The 19,562-nt window shown below is 36.3% G+C and overlaps 1 protein-coding gene across 9 annotated transcripts in view; it reads left to right on the top strand.

The window, feature by feature from the left end:
• RALGAPA2 (Ral GTPase activating protein catalytic subunit alpha 2) overlaps positions 1-19,562 on the top strand; it is a 311,877-nt gene that overhangs the window by 126,735 nt on the left and 165,580 nt on the right. For 8 of the 9 annotated variants that reach the window (XM_032859300.1, XM_032859298.1, XM_032859302.1 and 5 more), the window contains 5 exons: positions 4,705-4,795; positions 6,216-6,392; positions 17,888-18,081; positions 18,910-19,008; positions 19,243-19,398. In XM_032859300.1, coding sequence (XP_032715191.1) covers positions 4,705-4,795; positions 6,216-6,392; positions 17,888-18,081; positions 18,910-19,008; positions 19,243-19,398 — 717 coding nt within the window. The remainder of the gene's footprint in view (positions 1-4,704; positions 4,796-6,215; positions 6,393-17,887; positions 18,082-18,909; positions 19,009-19,242; positions 19,399-19,562) is intronic. The other variant, XM_032859299.1, reaches the window with a different exon arrangement.

Raw genomic sequence — 19,562 nt, 5'->3', positions numbered from 1 at the left:
TCATGACCTAAGCTGAAGGCAGATATTTAACCTACTGAGCCACCCAGGTGCCCCAGCAATACTTTCTTTTAAAACATTTCTCCCTTTGGATGGGTTATTGGCTATTGGTTATTGTGATTGGTGATTAGTTATTGAGATCTCTGTAGACTTGTTTGTTTTCTGTGTAAAATTACAGTCACATCACAAAAATAGAAAAAATTAGTGGGAAAATGGAATTTACCTTCTGGTCTGTACATACCACTCTATATTTTTAAGCAGGTATCCTTTCCTGTCAAACATATTCAGATTCCCTCTTCCTGATAACTGCTTTTAGTAGTATGTTCCACCTAACGTGAGATGCTAGCTAAGTGAGTTTTTGCAAAGATCAGTTATGATTTCTTTTTTAGAAAAATGTAAAATAGCATGTATTGGTTTTAGACTGAATATAAAGTATAAAGAAGAACATTGAAAAGTAGTCCATATCTCATGCACTCAGATAACTCCTGCTTAGTCATTTTTTAAAAATATGTAGTATATTTTAATGGAAAACTCAAACATTACAGAAAGGTACAAAATAAACAGAGAAAGCTGCTCCCTAGTCCTCCTGCATGGAAGATAACCAGTCTTTATTTCTGTCTTTATTTTTTAAAGGGGCATATACCAGTTTATGTATGTATATTCTGGATATATGTGTATGTATATTTCAACAATCAAACACCTACACATCCACTGCCCAGTTTAAGAACTAGAATTTTTCAGGTGATGTTGCTTTAGCCTATAGGTTCTTTCCTTGTCCCCTCAGAGAGCAGCATTATGTTGGCTTTGTGTTTATCATGTCTTTGCTTTGCTCTGTAGTTTTTCTCTATATATGTATGTATTTCCAAATATTATATCCTTTAGTTTTCCTTATTTTTTTAATGAGAGAATGTGTATTTTCTGAAGTGATTACACCATTTATTTTTCTGTCAGCAATGTGTCAAGAGTTCCCATTCATACAAATCAACACTTGCAGTTGTCAGATTTAAAAATTTTTATGAGTCAGATGGGTAAAAATGGGATCTCATTTTATTTTGCATTTCTCAGACTAATAAAGTTTAAAATCTTTCCACATGTTGATTGACCATGTGTTTCATGTGGTGTCTTTGCCATTTTCCTATATTGATTTTTTGTCTTTTTCTCTTTTATTTGTACTAATTCTTTATACAGTCTAAAGACTGATCCTGTTTTGATTATATTTCTCCAAATACCTTTTTCCAGCACATGGCTTACATTTTCTCTCCCAAGGGTATCCTGTTTGATGAACAGAAGTTCTTTTTTTTTTTTTTTTTTTTTTTTTTTTTTTTTTTTTTTTTTTTTTTAAATTTGGTATTTTTGTTAACCATTTTTATGGTTAGGTTTTATAAAAATCTTAAAGTGCCAGCTCTACAAGCATAAGAATACTTATACGTATTTCAGTTTTGCTGTACACATTTAGGTCTTTCATCCATCTGGAGTTGATTCTTGTTTATGGAGTGAGGTAGGATCTAATTTTATTTTATTTTTTCTCACATGGATAACCACTTGTCCTAGGTCTCATTTATTGAACTCATTTTTCCTTCATTGATATGAAATGATACCTTTCTCTCATATATATTTATCTTGACTCATTGGTTACTTTGTCTCCGTGGAGAGTAGTATAACATCTTAATTACTATAGTTCCCCTATTTCTTTCTCCCTTCTGCCCACCTTCTTTTGAAAACTATTTTTCTACTATCTTTTGTCTTTCATTGTTGCTACTGAGAATTCTTCTGTCCACTCTGTCTAGTTGTTGTTCTTTGCTGTTCTTTGTCCTTGCCCTTCAGTCTTCCTGCATTATATTTAGGTGCATTTTCTTTTGGTTTATACATTTGTCATTTTTGTATATGCTATATGTCATGCATCTGTGAATGCTTGTTCTTCCATTGTTTTGGAGAATTCTTGATAATCGTTTCTTCAAATATTGCCTCTTTTTGTTCTTTCAGCTCTTTTTTTTTTTCCTGGAATTTTGAGTAGAAATACATTTGGACTTTCTCATTTTTATCTTCCATGTTCTGTCTCCTTTCATATTTTCCACTCTTCTTGGCCCTCTTCTACATTCTGGGTAATTCATCAGATCTGTCTTTCATTCAGTTCGATAGTTCCTCTCTTTACTTATATGGAGTTGGCTGTTTAATACTTCCCCTGAGTTTTTAGTTCAAACATTATAACTTTTGCTTCTGAAAGTTCAGGTTAATTCTTTTTAAAGATTTCTTGAAATTTCTAGTAAGCTCTTGTTGCTTGCTCACTTTTGTGATTCCCATCTTTTATTCCTTTAAAACAGTTACAAATTACAATTCTAGATTCTTTTTCTGATTATCTGAAATCCTTAGGGGTGGGGATGGGGTATAAGACAGATATTTGTTGTTTCTGAAACTCTTGTACATGATGATTTATTTCTTTGGGTGCTTGGTGATATTTTATTGTGAGTTCCTAGCTGATGGACCTTAATCTATAGATCTGAATGTCTGAAGTGATGGAGTTTCACCAGGACAACACGTGTATTTGTTTCTTCCAGGAACCAAGGAGTGCTACTTTAATCCTAGACTCTTGGTCCTTTTGCCACTGGCAGTGGTGATACTAGATTTACCCTTACAGCAGCCCCATTTCACTGCTCTGGTTTCTGCTCACTTTGTGGGAGGGGTTGGAGGCAGAGTGTGGATCACTGGAAGGTTTATTCTACTTCCTGTGAGCCTGAAATTTTGGTGTAAAATCTAGTTCTATAGCTGGAGGAAATGTAGTCAGAAGCTGACGTGCCCACATTCTGCTTTTTAGTTAAGGAAAGATCCTGGGTATATTTCTGTTATCACATTAGGCATATATCATCCTTCTTTTTTTTTTTTAAGATTATTTATTAGAGAGAGAGAGAGAGATTGATTAAGAGAACTAGTGGGAGGAGGGGCAGAGGGAGAAGATGATTCCCTGTAGAACAGGGAACCTGTTGTGGGACTCGTTCCCAGGACCCTGGGATCATGACCTGAGCCGAAGGCAGATGCTTAACTGACTGAGCCATCCAGGTGCCCTGTATCATCCTTCTTTAAGGCTGGGCAATATTTTTTTCATGTGGTAGTAGTCTTCTGAATATTTAATCCATGACATACTTCTTTGTTTTAGCTTCATAATTATTCTGTCTTTTAATCATACATCTCAACCCCTCTTTTTCATTTGTTTGCTTGTTTAGTGGTCTTCCCTTTAGTGGGCTCATTGAACCCCAGGTTTTTTATGCACTTTGCCCTGGAGGACCTTAAATGTTACATCTTTATTCCTGAGTTTCTCCTCTATCTCACTAGTCCTGGAGTTTTGGTGCCCACTTACAATATATTTGCTTTGGATATTTAGCCCAAAATATCGAAATATCAGAAATCTTCTCAAGTTCCTTGGTTCTTACGCTTCCTTCTTTCCTTCTTTCCATCCTTCCTTCCTGCTGTTCTCCTTCCTTCTCTCCTTCCTTTGTCACCATCGTTCTCATGGCCCCCTAGATTCATACCCTTTTGTGATTTAATTTTCCTCCACTCCCATATACAGCTCTCATATAAGCTCTTGTCTGTCATTCTATAGCATTTTCTTATTTGTCTTTTCTTCTCCTTTTCCACCATCAAAGCCTTATCCTTTCATTCCTTAATCACTAGAACAGTTCCATAGCAATTCTCTTCTGAATTTTAATCTATCCCACAGATAACTATTAGACTTATCTTTCTAGTTATATTTTTAATCACAGTAAACTATTGTCTGGGATATACAGTTGCTCATTTTATCAATATTGGGTTGAAATTTGTAAGCCTGATGTTGAAGGCCAGTTGGCAGCTACCTCTTTTAGAGGGTGGTCTGCATTTTCTTCTTAACATTTTCCTTCTTCACCTGACTGCCTTGCATGGCCTGCTATATAATCAGCTTCTTTTCCTGCACATAGAACTTGCTGATTACCACTCAGTGCTTCCTGCCTTGAATCCCCTCCTGCCTTCTCTCTACCACTTCATGTCTGTTGCCTTCTTGAACAGCTCTCCTGTAACTGTGAGCCAATTAAGGTAACACTTTATTCTGCATACCTTTTAGAGAGAGTTTACTTGCATATTTTGCTTATGTACACTGTAATCATTTTGTGTAATGTGTATGTTTTGTCTCTCCAAGCAAGTTACAAATTGTGGAGTGTAGAGATTGCCTCCAAATGTTTTAGTCCTTTCTATTTAACACAAGGTTCAGTGTGGAGTGGTGCTCAGGAAAGTCTGTTGCACATTTAACAAGGAGGCACTGACTGACCTTTAGATGTCTGGGTGGAGTTTACACCTTCTCTGCCAGCACCCTCACCATTCCATGGTAACTTAGGCCTTCTTCAGAATTGGTTTCCTTATGTACATGTGCTCAAGCAGAGGTACAAATAAAACTTCAAAATAAATTACTTCCATAGAAACTGGCATCCCTTCTCAGTAGATCAATTTAATTGGATGTCACTTGACAAAGGAGAAGCCAAAAATTTCAGATCTTGAGTAATTTATAATTCAATTATAGTAACTTGTGAACACATATCCTTCAAATGGAAAACATCATTTAATTTTTTGTTGCTATTATTATTGTTTGTTTCTTTTTCTTTAGAAGTGTGGACTAGAAACTTAGCAGTCTTATAAAAATTAGAACTTTCCTATAACCAATGCATTATTTCTTTTTGTCTAAAGATCTTAGTTCGAAGAAGCAGCAGCCCTGCTGAATTGGATTTAAAAGATGATTTGCAGCAGACACAAGGAAAATGTAAGGAAAGACAGAAGAGTAAGTTCCAGGAATGGCAGTCTCTGTTCATCCAACTTTAGAGTCAAATCTATTTTGTTTCCTTCTACTTTCTGACTTGTATGGTATCTTATCCTTTGAGGAGACATGGCTGTGAAGTGGGACATCTTTTTTCCTGGAATCCCAGGATTGGTGGATGGTTAGTCCACACATACAGTAAGACAGATCCAGTCCATTATATGTGCCACAGAAGCCTGTCCTTCCACCCTGGGCCTTCGTCCAAGTGAGAGGCACAAGTAAGACCAGTGGCTGGTTGAGTAAACTGACCCAGAAGGAAAAATGATCGTCCCCAGGAAGATTCCAAAGGCTAGGGACAAAATGCTTCAGAAGTACACTGAAGTCAATGGTATAAGTATTTAAAAAAATGAAATTTGATTTAGATCCTTAGAGATATTATATACTGTATGTAAATTGTGCCCCTAATAATCTGCTTCCCTGAAGTCAGCTTCCTGGCTGCCCACTTCTTAGAAGCGTAGAAACAACTGCAGATCTAGGGTAGTTTTGGTAAAGGCAGAGGAGTTCCTCTTAGGCTCTACCTTCAGACCCTGTTGGCTTAGAGTTCTGTGGCAAATGAAGTAGGGACCTGACAGGTTGGTTACTGGGGCAGCTTTCAGTTTACCTGGTGGCTGGGACAACTTACAGCTGTTGGGACATGAAGAGAGGACAGCAGATTAGAAGCAGCAAGGCTGAGGGACTGTCAGCAGCGAATGCAAAGAGCAGACAGAAGAGTGAGCCGACAGGAAGGGTAGACACATAAAACTGGTAAGAAGTAGACAGAAGACTTGGAGGAGCAGACTGTCTAGGTCTGTTTTGTGTCAGACTAAATAACTCTATTAGGCTTTAATAGCCTTTGAAAGCATCATTGTATTATGACAAATTAGAACTTTTTAGTGTCTAAAGGGAAGAATTTCTTTTAGAAAAAGTCTTTTGCAGTTGGACACCTCAGCTCCTGTGAGCCTGGGTGATTCACTCTGGGTTTAGGTCTAAACCTCAAGCTCAAGGTAAAAAACATCCTTAGGCTATTGTGGCTGGCAGAATAAACTTGAATTTGTGGTGAAAGGAATTTCCATCTTCTCCTTCCACCTGTGCACATATTGTAGTTGAGTCGGTTGCAGTAGAAAGCTGAAGGACTTGATGTAATCTTTTGGGGATATGAGATAACGGAATTGAAGCCTCCCTTGAAAAGATTGTCACTTCATGGTAGGTAGGGGAGCTCATGATGACCATTAGTGCCCTGCACCTGGAGCTTTGTTTTGTTAACCAAGATCCCCACAATGTCAGCTTTTAAGCCCCTAGCCTCTGAACAGTTCCTGCTTGTCAGCTTAGTTTCATGCTGGTAATTGGGAATATTCTGATTTCCAGCTATTTGTTATCTCAGACTTTGGTTCTTCCATTGTGCCAGGTGAAAGTATCAGTAGTGACACAGCTCTGGGCTATAACAATGAGGCAGAGCTGTCCATGAGCCCATGGCCAACCTGTGAGGAAGACCCAGAACTGAATACTCCCACAGATGCTGTGACTGACTCCGATGCCCGCCATTGGTTACAGCTGAGTCCCACTGAAGCTTCGAACTTAACAGGTAACTGCATCTTTGAAAAAGGGTCACCAGTGTTACCAGTTGGGAATCCGAGAGTTTCCCAGTTGCAAGAATTCTAGGAATCCTTTAGCACAGTGATGGTGGGGTGCTACCTCTGGCCAAATTGCTGTGGCAGCCCCAACCACCTGTTCATAATCAGTCATGAATTCTCAGAGCCCTATGTGGAGAAGATCCTAAAACAGTGGTCAGACATGGGAGGAAGCAAGCCATGCTGATGACCACTGTCCACCATGGGAGGGAGTAGTGAGTGATATTCATGCCAAGCATTTGCCATCCATGACCAAATTTGCTTGACTTTGGAAACTGAGAAGAATGATTTATCCAACTCACACATATCACAAATCCAGAATAAGTCAAAGAGTCTGAACAGCTTATAGATTAATTTTTTACAATAAAATGTATGATGCATACAGGGTAAGCTGTGACCTGTATGTAAGTAATAAATGGGCCATAGTAATAAAATGATCACCAATGAGCCTACTACCTAACTTACGAAATAGAATGGTTCCCACACCAGTTCTCTCTAGGCTCTTCTCAGGTCCCTTCCCTTCTTTTGTCATCTGGTCACCCTAGGTGCCTAATTTATTCAATAATAATTCCCTTGATTTCTTTATAGTTTAACCACATATATCTGTATCCTTAAACCATGTATCATGTAATTTAGATTTTAGACTTCTAAAAAATAATATATCTGTATTTTTTTTTAAATTCAAATGTACTTCAATTCCATTTGGCTTTATTATTATCATTCAATTTTTAGAACCCCAATGCACACCATCAAAATAATACTGTTTTTCAGTTCACAGCACATGTTCATTGGTCCACATAGCCCCTTTTATTTTACTTTGATCTTTCATCTTTTATCCTCAGTCCCCTTTCCGCTTACATCACCCAAGCTAATGTGTTTACTATAGATTCATTAGTGTGATTGTATTCTTTTTTTTTTTTCCATTTTATTTTTTTTCTTTTCAGTGTTCCAAAATTCATTGTTTATGCACCACATCCAGTGCTCCATGCAATATGTGCCCTCCATAATACCCACCACCAGGCTCACCCAGCCCCACACCTCCCTTACCTCCAAAACCCTCAATTTGTTTCTCAGAGTCCACAATCTCTCATGGTTTGTCTCCCCTTCCGATTTCCCCCAACTCACTTTTCTCCATCTCCCAATGTCCTCCATGTTATTCCTTATGCTCCACAAGTAGGTGAAACCATATGATAATTGACTCTCTCTGCTTGACTTCTTTCACTCAGCATAATCTCCTCCAGTCCCGCCCATATTGATACAAAAGTTGGGTATTCATCCTTTCTGTTGGAGGCCTCATACTCCATTGTGTATATGGACCGTATTTGCTACTTTTCTCCCCTGAGTATTATATTTTTAAGATTCAGAGGCATACTACAGAGGCATACTTTCTGGATCTGCATCCCGGCTTAGCCAGTGAATTGTTGGGTGACCTTGAGCAAGTTAATCTGTCAGTTTCTTTTTTGTAAAATGTGGATAGTAATAGTCCCTATTATAGGGTTGTTGGAGGAATAAATATGAAAACACATAAGCCAGGTGCACAGAACAGTGCACATGGAAGCGCTATGCAGTTTTAGCTACACACATGTGCGTGCATGCACATACACACACACACGTATGCTCACACCCACATGCACACACACACACAAGTCTTTTCCACCATAATCATGCTTATGTGCAGATATCTTTTAGGAAAACAAAAACAAACTAGAAAGCACAAGTTGAGTGCAGAGTGTTATTAAAATGTTAAAAATCATTTTAAAATTATAAATGAAGGCTAAAATTTTCCCTCAGTTTTTTTTTAACCAACCAAACGTTGGTTTTCATTAATAATTTTGTAACATTTAACCAATCTCTAATATTCTTTGAAATTGTTGATGGAGTAACATCAAAACCTTATAAAATTTACATAGAAAAATGGTGTTGAATAAAATAATTTATCTATGAGATAGATAAGACCAAGAAATATGATCTTACTGTGTATTTAATGTGTGTATTTTAATTTAGAATAGATCATGAACAAAGAAGAACAAACCATTTAGCCATAAGTGAATAATGCATTCGTTGCCTTAAAATACTGCAGTGTTGTCCTTAAGAGACAGTGGACATCTTTGTTTTATGTATTCAAAGCTGCCAGTGGTAGAAGCTTTGCAGAGTCAGTGAGAAAATGATCGACAAAATTGTGTGCTTAGTTTTATAAATTATTGAGTAGCAATTTGTGCTTCTCAAATTTTTGATTCTTTTAAAAATGATTTAAAATTCTTTATATATATATAAAATGATATATAGATATATGTAATAATTTTAAATAATAATACTGTAAATTTATAAGTGATTTGACAGTTCACAAAGAACTTTGAGGCATCCTTCCTAATTCTGGGTGGTAAGCAGGCCAAGTCTTACAAATGCTCTTTGAGGAATGGAGAAACCGAGACATAGAGAAATCATATTGTCTGGCTAGAAAGTAATTACCAAAGTTGGAACTGGCTTCCAAAGTGTTTTGACTCCAGTGGTAGCGCTATGTCTACTCCTTTCTACTGCACTGCTGTTCAAATTACAACTGCAGACCCCTTTTAACTATTTGAGAATTATTTATACATTATGGAATAAATGGCTTCTTTGGGTCCAATATACAGATTATCCAAGGGAAATCATCATTGTAATACTGTCAAAGGCAATAGTGAATTTTCAGTAAGTTGAATTTACTTAAACAAGAACAAGTTTTAATTATTTTTACTGAAAAGAAAGAAAATTGGGTGCCTACTTCTTTTGTCTGTCCTTTGGAAAGATTAGTTTTGATCCCATTTCAGAGTATGCATGGGATAGGTCAATTTAATAAACTTGTGTAAGGTAATTTTATATGATGCACTCTGTGTTGTGATTAACTCCTCCAAATACTTTGTTCTTCTTTGAAATACTAATATAGAGAATCAGTACGCTCAGTTCAATAGTTCATCTTGTCATCTGTGAAAAGGACAAACTGTAATATGATAAGGTTTAAGGATTATCACAGTTCTGAATTTAACTTTCTGTTCTTAAGAGAACAATTTCTTCATAAATGTGCAAAATAAAACTCATGGTAGCCTGATCTTTAGGACATGCAAAAAGAATGATCAAACAATTTCAGTGTATCCTTCTTTCTCATTGAATAATCCTACAAATTATCAAATGTTTAGGATAATAAACTGCTTCTAAAATCTTGAATTCCTTCATCACTGGCAAGCTAACAGTATTTGTTTTCTCATTTACATTATTACATGTTTGCTGAAAATAACAGCTAAATTTATTTTTCTTCATTTTAAAATGGGAATTTGTTTTATTCAAGTATGGCGAGACGTGAAGACATGGAAATGATTGTTGTGAAAAAAGTTTATACTCATAGGTCCGTAGAAAGAGGGCCATGGTATGCCTTGCTGGGGTAAAGGGGGATACATGGGGAAACATCAGGGTTGGTCAGGAGGGGGCGCGAGACAAAGAAAGAAGGAAACACAGGCAACAGCCTTTATTGTTGTTTCAAGGCAAGGCTGGTGAAGCACATTTAGGATTGGCTAGTTTGAATAAATTCAGCTGATTTTGGAGCATTGACTGGTTGTTTGGTTCTTGATCCTGGGGTGCTTAAGCTTTAATGTGTAGCAACTAGATAAAGGAGGTAGTTAGGAAGTATGAGTGTTGTTTTGGTGGGTTTACGTATGAAAGACACAGGAACTATTTGCTATCCCTAGAAGTTAACTAACCCCCAGGAGGGGCAGTCTCTTCCTGCCCAGGAAAACCCTAGGTGGCAGAGCATCAAGAATACAGAAAATAATAAAATACAACTAATACATACATGAATTTTGTTATGTTCAGGTAATGATTGTAGAGGGAGGAATGTTTATGACTTTATAGCTAGGAAGCAGTATTGCTATTGACTTCATCAAATAATTTGCAATCTAGAAATACTGATATTTATGCTATAAGAAATAAAAAGATGAATAAATCATAGCCATGTCTGTCTTAAGAGCTTACCAAAAAGACAGAAGACATTTATTCTGATGGCCACAAGCTGTGTGATTAAGTGTTAAAGAGTTTTTTAAAGAAAGTTTTAGTCACAAGGATAGATAACTAAAACTAATGGAATGGAATATAAAATACATATTGAATCCACACAGGCATGGAATTGTGAAATATGAAAGACTTGGCATTTCAGCTCTGACAAGGAAAGAATACATTGTTGAACAAATGCTTGTGGACAAGTATTCAGCTATACGGAGAAAAATTAGATAGAATCCCTACCTCTCACCATGCTCACAGACAGATACAATACTGAAATGTGAAAAGATTTTAAAATTTTTAGAAGAAAACATTTTCTAAAAACACGTCTAAGACCTTGAGTTAGGGAAGATTTTCTTAAACAAGATGGAAAAAGAAAAACTATCAATCAATATCAATAAGATAAATATCAATCATTAATTTAATTTTAGCATACTTAAAATTTTTTCATTATCAGAAAAACTTTAAGAATCCCAAGGGTTTGCAGAACTCCAAAGGTACAAGCCAGCTTTGATGTTCTTTCCAATTTCCAGGTTCCTGTCAGGTCAGCAATACATTTTAAGATAAGGTTCGTTCAGTAAGATATTGTATCAAACATTTTAGTTTATTTGGTGGAAGCTCCTTGGTATCCCCGACTGGAATATAAGCTTTAGGAGTGGGACATTGCAGATTCTTGGCTCCTAGAATGGTGCACCGCAGGAGAAAACATTCAGTAAATACTTGAATCAATAACTGAGTAAGCTTTAAGTTGCAAGCTACTGGTTTTTTGGTTTTGTTTTGTTTTGTTTTCAGTTAAAAACAGCAATTAAATTTTAATCTTTTTTAAGAATAAAAAGTATGTAAGATTCAGTTTCTAAATCTCTTCCATTTCGTATATTTATCAAGTCCTGCCTCCAAGTGTTATGGAAATCTTTTTACCACTTGTACTTTTATTTATAGTTGTGCCTGTGAATTACATTCCCTGTTACCTGCCACCAAAACTCTTCTCCTCGCAGGAACAAGGTTTGTGAGCATTCTCTGCCGTTGTGCATACTTTCAGCATTTTCACTAGGCTTTGATCTAGTTTGAAGACATGAAATAGTATAAAGAAAAATAACAGTGATAGACTATGATGGGATTGGTTACTCACCTTCTAAAATCTTTAAAATGAACAATTTTTGCCGGAAAGTGGATGAGGAAGAAGAGGAGAGCCAGGCTATAATGGAGGTCAACAGAACGCCAACTTGCTACTTCTCCACTTTTGATCAAAATAGAGGCCTGATTTTTCTGGTCCCAGAATGAAGGTGTTTTACTCAAACCTTTGGATTTATGCCTTTTGTTCAGTTTTCAGATTAAAAGAGAAATTCATCTGCAGATTTCTGCTATGCATCTGCAAGTGTCCGCTATGTTTCTTCAACATTTTACCAAGTCTGTATAAAATTGCAACCATGTGAAATCTCCAAGGGCCTGTTTTACCAATTACCAGAACATTTCATGGCTAAAATCCTTTGCATATTTGCAAAGTTCTATATAAAGTATAGAACTCTGCTAAAATCATGTGTGTCTGGAGAAAGATGATATGATTTTGTTTGAGAGACTTTCCACTTTAATAACATTTTTTAAATGGCTCTATACCATTTAGTAATAATGAAACGGAACAATACTAGACTAGCATGCTAGCTTACTCATAAAAAAAGAAAATAAACTAAATGGTTGGTATTTTTAGGGTGAACATGAAATTTTCTGAAATCTCTCAAATCCCCATTTTTAATTAAATGCTGCTTCACTGAGAAACCATCTACATGTAAAATGTCAGCATCTGTTCTGTTACTTATGCCATGAGTGGAATAATTTGGGGCAAAAACATTTCAATTCATTTTTCAAATTTCACAGTAATATTGAGAATGCAGTCACTTCAGATACTTTTAAGGGACTCAACGTACTTTAGTAATGTGGTAAAGGATGTTTCCTAGATTTTATCACTGAGGTATAAATATTTCTGAGAGCAAAGCAGTATTAGAAACAGACTTTCTACATGGGGTTCTTTCATAACTGAAACTGTATTAGTTGGCAGGTAGCAAAGATGTACAGGTGTTGAGGTACCTGGCCTACATTTACTTGGAGTTGTTACTCAGCTGGAGTTCCAGTGTGACTGGAATGATGGGAGCTGTTCTCTCTGGATGGCTGCATTTGGTTGGTAGTAGAGGATGAAACAAAACCGTAAATCATCTAATCCCCTTTCTTTTTTCTTTTTTTTCTTCTTACCCCACAAGAGATTAAAGACATCGTGACATTCTTTATGAGAAAAATAAATGCCATATTATGCCATTTGTTCACTTGGGGGTTTATATTGATTTACAAGCATTCATTAAGGCTTCAGCATAACTTCTCAGACTGACAGATGCACTTATTTTACTGATTAAACATTAGGAAGGGGTCTCTCTTCTGAGGCTTTCTATAAAAGAAGTCAGGAACCTAGAAGGCCCATAATTAGGCTTTTGGTGTCTCTAACTTCTGTCTTTCAGGCACAGTATGTAGGAATTCCAGCTTGGATTATATCTGCACATTGTAATGTGTCTCCTCAACTGATTATATGATATCACTGTGGGGAAATACAGATGTGTTTTCCTCTAAGAAGGAACAGTGCTTCTGTATTCTGGAAGGCCTTTCCATGACACTGTGTGCCATCCTTATTAAATCCTTTGTTCAGTGTCTTGGGATCTTTCCATAACTAATATAATAAGCTATCAACAGCTGTTGTGGGTGCAGTGTTGGAAGGATACAGAACTGTTTTTGGATCTGCACTGGCTCCTTGTCAGCCTCACTCCTTGCTCCTTGTTGGCTACTTGATTTCCTCATATCCACAGATTGTGCTTCAATTTCTTTGATTAGGCCCTAAAAACACCAACAACTTATATACTGAAAATGACACTCAGTGGGTGTTGATAATTGCCTGGAAATCAGTCTGTCTCCACTTGGGCAAGGAATAGAACTTTGGGAATGATTACGTTAACATATGTTATAAGACAATAGAGAAAGGGGATTAGTGGTGGAGGTGAGACACAACTCTTTAAACTTCCTCCAAAGGTTCAAAAGAGAAGCAAATCAAGGAGCTGTCTAGCTGGCTCAGTTGGAAGAGCGTGCTGACTCTTGATCTTGAGGTTGTGATTTCGAGCCCTATATTGAGTGTAGAGTTGGCTTAAATAAACAAAAAAATAAACTTAAAAAGAGAGAGAAGTAAAGCAAAGGTGACTTAAGCAGGAAGCTGAAAGTAAGCTGTTAGAAATGAAATCAAATAAGTCGGCAACTACAATAAATACAAGCCATGGAAACTTACAGTTAAAATTGGAAGCTCTTGGGTTAGATTGAAGAAATAAAGTCCTGCCATATGATGTTTATGAGAGGTAACCCTAATACATGACGTACAGGAAGATCCTAAGTAAGTAAACAAATATATGGGTAACAAGGAAGAAAGGCAGACTGCTGAGCCAACTGTATGTATGTCAGTCACATAAACTTTAAAGCAGAAATAACTTATTAGAACAGTAATTCTGAATTTATATGAACTTCATAGCCTCCAGATGCATGAAGCAAAATTTGAGAGAATTACAAGGAACTACTGATAAAACCATAATGATAGTAGGAAATTTTAATGAGTTCTCATTAATTGAAGGAAACATTGGAATAGAGAAGTACATGATACAATTAATCCTGATTGAATGGATATATAAAAAAAACATTGAAATTAAATAAAAAATGTGTAATTTTTAAAAGCATGTGGAACATTTACAGAAAGTGACCAATTAGATGATTAAGTCTCAACACATGTCCATGCTTTGAAACTATACCACATCCTGTGAATATGATGAAATAAGAACAAAAAGATAAAAGAAAATACATTAAGAAATTTAAAACTGCACTTAAATCCAAAAAGAAATTAAGTTGTGAATTAGAAAATATTTCAAACTGAACTACAGTGGAGGCTACATACCAGTATCTCTAGATTGTAGTTGAAGACTTATATGGAGGAATATTGATGGCCTTAGGTGTGTAAATGAGAGGAGAAAATTATTCATCTGTGTGTCCTATTCAAAAAATTAGGAAAAGAATGGCAGAGTAATAATATATAGAAGTTAATAAAAAAGGAACTAATAAAGCTAAGAGCGTGCCCATATACACTAGAAAGCAAAGACAATCAAAAGCATTAATAAAATACACAAGTAGGCAAGATTAATCAAGGAAAAAATAATGAGGGTGAAAAGGAAAGAGATCTATAAATAATGTTTTTAAAAATAATACAGTAGGTTAATTTGAAAAGATTTATAAAAATAAAGGACAATTCTGTGTTTACTGAAGCTTCAAATAGAAGAGAAACTATCTTTTCCTGTTCTAGATATTAGAAAGAAAGCTCCCTAAATTCTGTTATTTACCTTGTGATACCTTGACAACAAAACCAGACAACGTCAGTATTGAGAAAGAAAACGAATCCATCTCACTTTTTTTAAAAAGAGATTTTACTTATTTATTTGAGAGAGAGACAGTGAGAGAGGTCATGAGAGGGGAGAAGGTCAGAGGGAGAAACAGACTCCCCGTGGAGCTGGGTGCCTAATGCAGGACTCGATCCCAGGACTCCAGGATCGTGACCTGAACCGAAGGCAGTTGCTTAACTAACTGAGCCACCCAGGTGCCTGAATCCATCTCACTTAAAAGCATATCAACAAAAGTCCTAAATAAAGTTTTAGCAAATGAAGTCTAAGAATATTGGGAAAACATCATACATACATCAGAACTAAGAGAAGTTTGCTTCAGAAATGCAAAAGCAAATAATGATGATGATGCAGGGAAAAAAAAAAAAAAAGCCCATCATTGAGAAAGACAAGATGACAAATCCCAAGTGAAGAACATTCTACGAAATACCTGATCAGTTGTCCTCAAAACAATGAAGGTCATCAAAAACGAGGACTCAGCCCAGAGGACATGAAGAAAACATGACAATTAAATGTAGTGTGGTATCCTGGATGGAATCTTGGAACAGGGGGGAAAAAAAGACATTAGGTAAAAAACTAAAGAGATCTAAATAAAGTATGGACTTTACATAACAATGTTTCAACATTGGTTCATTAATTATAGCAGATGTATTATAAGGGTGTTAGCAGCAGGGGATGTTAAATTAGACATGTTAAGTTAGACATAAATCCACAAGGACAAGGATGGCAGGAAAAAATACATAGTGACCGATGTGACCAAGGCATCAGCAGACCTGAAAATACCAAATCCTGTGTCAGTACTAGGAAAGGCCAAGAAGCAGCCTGACTACAGCTATTGCAGGTTCCCTAAAAGGGTTAGAAAATTGCCCATAAGAGATAGTTATAGAAGTAGGAGGTAATGGTGGGGTTAAAACCAGGAAGACTGTAAGTCTGTTTAAGAAATAGTTAGAATTTAATCCCAGAAGGAAAGCAAATAAATTGGGAGGTTTCTCTCCTAGAGTCACCAATACTAAGCTGGGTGTAGAGGTGCTATCTTGAAAACCAAGGAACTAAATAAGAGTTTGCATACTCTGAGCAGTAGAGTCTTTTTCCTAAAATTTGAGTTCAGGAAAAAAAAAAAACAACCCTAAAGATATGTATGTCTGAGGTTCTCTGAGAACATGGTGAAACTCAGCAAAGATCATACTTGTGCGCTATACTTCCAGTCAGCTCTTTGTGGCCCATTCTTAAATAGGAACAGATAGCCGAGGATCCCCAGCCATTTGAAGAGGATGTTTAATATGAAAAATATGAGAAAAATATAAGAATATGGGATGAAGTAGGGTGGAGCAGATCTTAAAAGAAGTCTGGAAAAAAGGGGAGGAGAGTCCGTTTCATCCATTCCTCAGCCAAAGGAATTCAGAGTGCACTTAAGCTTGATGAGCACTGAGTCATGTATAGAATTATTGAATTGTTATATTGTACCCCTGAAATTAATATAACACTAAAATTTTTTAAGATTTAGAATAAAACAAGAAAAGGAATATGGGAAGAAATAAAATTTTAAAAAGCTATTAATATCTTTAGAGAAGTAAGAATATATTGCATCCATGAAACAAGGATAAAGAGTATAAAAATGAACAGAAAACAAGAAAGAGCTTTTGGATATTAAAAATACGGCTGCAGAAATAAAATCAAGTCAGTGGAAGTCAGTACAACACATGAGTATTATAGTTGAAAGCACCAACGAACTGGCAAATACAGTGGCTGGAAATAGATACCAGGGCACTTCTCGAGGCTTCTGAACACTAGGTACAAAAAAAGGATACTAAAATTTTGCAGAGTTAATAATTTTTCATGAAATAATTTCAAGCATCAGAATGCTGCTGACTTTAAAATCACAAAGAAGACTATAAAAATGGAGCAAAGAACTTCCGTCACAGAATTCTATACCCAACCAAACTGTGGGCTGTAAGGGAACAAACACTTCGATATATGTAGGGGCATGCCCTTTCTCAGTCATCCCTAAGACATGGCCCGCTTAAAGGAAGAAATATCAAAGAGATACTGTCTGCCATTTTTGTGATTTTGGTCTTTAAAAAGAGAATTATAAACATACGTTCACATAAAATCCTGTAAACAAATGTTTATGGTAACCTTATTTATAATCATTAAAAAGAGAAAACTATCCAAACATTCTTCAGCAGGTGAATGGATAATCAAAGTAGGATACATCCATAAAATGGAATATTCATCTGCAATAAGAAGAAACCACCACATGGATGGATCTCAGGTGCATTAAGCTATGTGACGGCACCCAGAATAAAAGGATATATACTGTAGGATTCCACTTATATGACATTCTGAAAAAGGCAAAACTGTAGGGACAGGAAACAGCAGTGGTTGCAAGGGGCGAAGAATGTGGGGGAGGGGACTCACTATAAAGGGGGCACATCTGGGGTGATGAAGTTATTTCTTGTATCAATTTTCATGGCAGTTTGTGGTAACAGTTATGTGATTGTGTACACTTCTGAAAACTTGAATGTGAAAAGGATAAAATTTGTTGCAAGCAAATTACACCCCAGTAAACCTGAGTTAATAACAGCCACCACAGTTGTCACCCCAGCAATGAGGCCTTTCCTGGTCACCTATTTTTCATGGCCTTTTTCCCTATCCATCCTCCTCAAGGTTTTCATTCCCATCCCTCCCCTGCTTTATGAAATCCTTCCCAGGATCTCCAGAAACTGTTTTATCATATCTAGGCTGTTACCCTTTTAGTTTGAAGAATCAAACTCATTTGACCTTTCTTCATTGATTAAGCTTTTCTATCCTTTCAAATCGTCAGCGATTTGACACTTTTCATCTGCATTATTTTACTCTGAATACATAAATTGTCAAGCATGACTAATTTGCATTAAAGAGAAAAAGCTGTAGTGATGAAATCAAGATTGTGTTTGCAGACGTGTTTTTCTCTGTAGATAGCAGTGAGTGCCTTGCCGATGACTGTAGTATAATTGCTGGAGGGAACCTCACTGGTTGGCACCCAGACTCTGCTGCTGTATTATGGCGAAGAATCTTGGGAATCCTCGGGGACGTGAACAATATCCAGTCACCCAAGATTCACGCCAAAGTGTTTGGGTATCTCTATGAGCTCTGGTACAAACTAGCAAAGGTATGTCCTGCTCCATTAACTTTTATTCTAATGGGAGAAACTGATTTATCATGTAACATAAAAACTGTGTTGCAGTTGATGTATTCTGGAACACAGATCAGGTGTGTAGACAGAGTATGTTTGATTGGCAAAGAATAAATAATAAAGAACTTACAGTTTGGGCATTTTATAAATGCAGAAGAGTTATTTAATGCATATAGAGAATATTACTATAGGACATTAAAAGGTAGGGTGCTGAGTGGTTTATTTTTTTATAAAAGAGATACTGTTTTTATTGTACAAAATTTGAAAAATATAGAAAAATGTAAGAAGAAAATTAACATCATCATCCCACAGAGATATCCAGTATAAATATATTGTCTTATTCTGTGGGTAAATACATTTTTACAAAGGTAGAATTTTAGAATACATACAGTTTTCATTCTGGTTTTTGTTTATAAGGTATGATTTTCCTAGGTTAAGTTTTTTGTTTTTTACTTTTGTTTTTCAAAAATGATTTATATTTATGCAGTATAATTTGTTAAGCCATTCCTTACCATGTAGAGTTCAGGACCTCCCCCAGCATTCACACTCAAGGGAAAACAAAGCCCTAGTTTTGTATTAAATCTAAAACCATGTCCAGTAAGTGGAACACAATTCAAAATGACAGTAGATCTCAGTAAAAGAAAAAATTGTAAATGTTGTAGGTTTTTACTCAGTGTACAAAAATTTAGTGAGAAGCAGCTCTTTGGCTATGGAACATTGGCTACATTTGGCTGCACAACATTGAAATATTTTGGGGATAAGCTAAGCATGGCCTTTACTAAAATTCTCCTCTCTGTGACTTAGATACGGGATAATCTGGCAATAAGCCTGGATAACCAGTCTTCTCCATCTCCACCAGTCCTGATCCCACCACTCAGAATGTTTGCATCATGGCTATTTAAGGCAAGTGGATGTGTGTTTATTCCTTTATTGCAATTTCCTCTTCCTTTCTGAAATTGAGTTTAAAAAATGTAATTGCCCAAGACTGCACGTTTTGAAGACAAACTGGATCTTACTAAAGCCCCTGCATCCCTCATCTCCATAAACAACTCTTATGGAATACTAAGAAGTAAATGAAATGTTGAAATGCTCTGCATCTGGAGTTAATTAAATATTTAAACCTCATCTCCTTGGCAGGCGACGACGTTGCCAAATGAATATAAGGAAGGGAAACTGCAAGCCTACAGACTGATCTGTGCCATGATGACCAGACGCCAGGACGTTCTGCCAAACTCGGACTTCCTGGTGCATTTTTACCTTGTGATGCACCTGGGATTAACCAGCGAGGATCAGGTATTCTGTGACTCTCCTATCATGGTAGCCCACAAGGTGGAAAGTGCATATGACTTTTTGCAGGTTAAATTAGGGTTCATGAAAATACATCAAACACAAAAATTCTCAGTAGTTTCAGCTTATCTACACACAGCAACCACATTGATCTTTCAAAATTGTAAATC

This window comes from Lontra canadensis, unplaced genomic scaffold, assembly GCF_010015895.1.
Source record: "Lontra canadensis isolate GAN:19392208 unplaced genomic scaffold, GSC_riverotter_1.0 scaffold16, whole genome shotgun sequence".
Classification (NCBI taxonomy): domain Eukaryota; kingdom Metazoa; phylum Chordata; class Mammalia; order Carnivora; family Mustelidae; genus Lontra; species Lontra canadensis.
The sequence above is the reverse complement of the archived record's forward strand: the minus strand, read 5'-3'. Positions and strand labels throughout refer to the sequence as shown.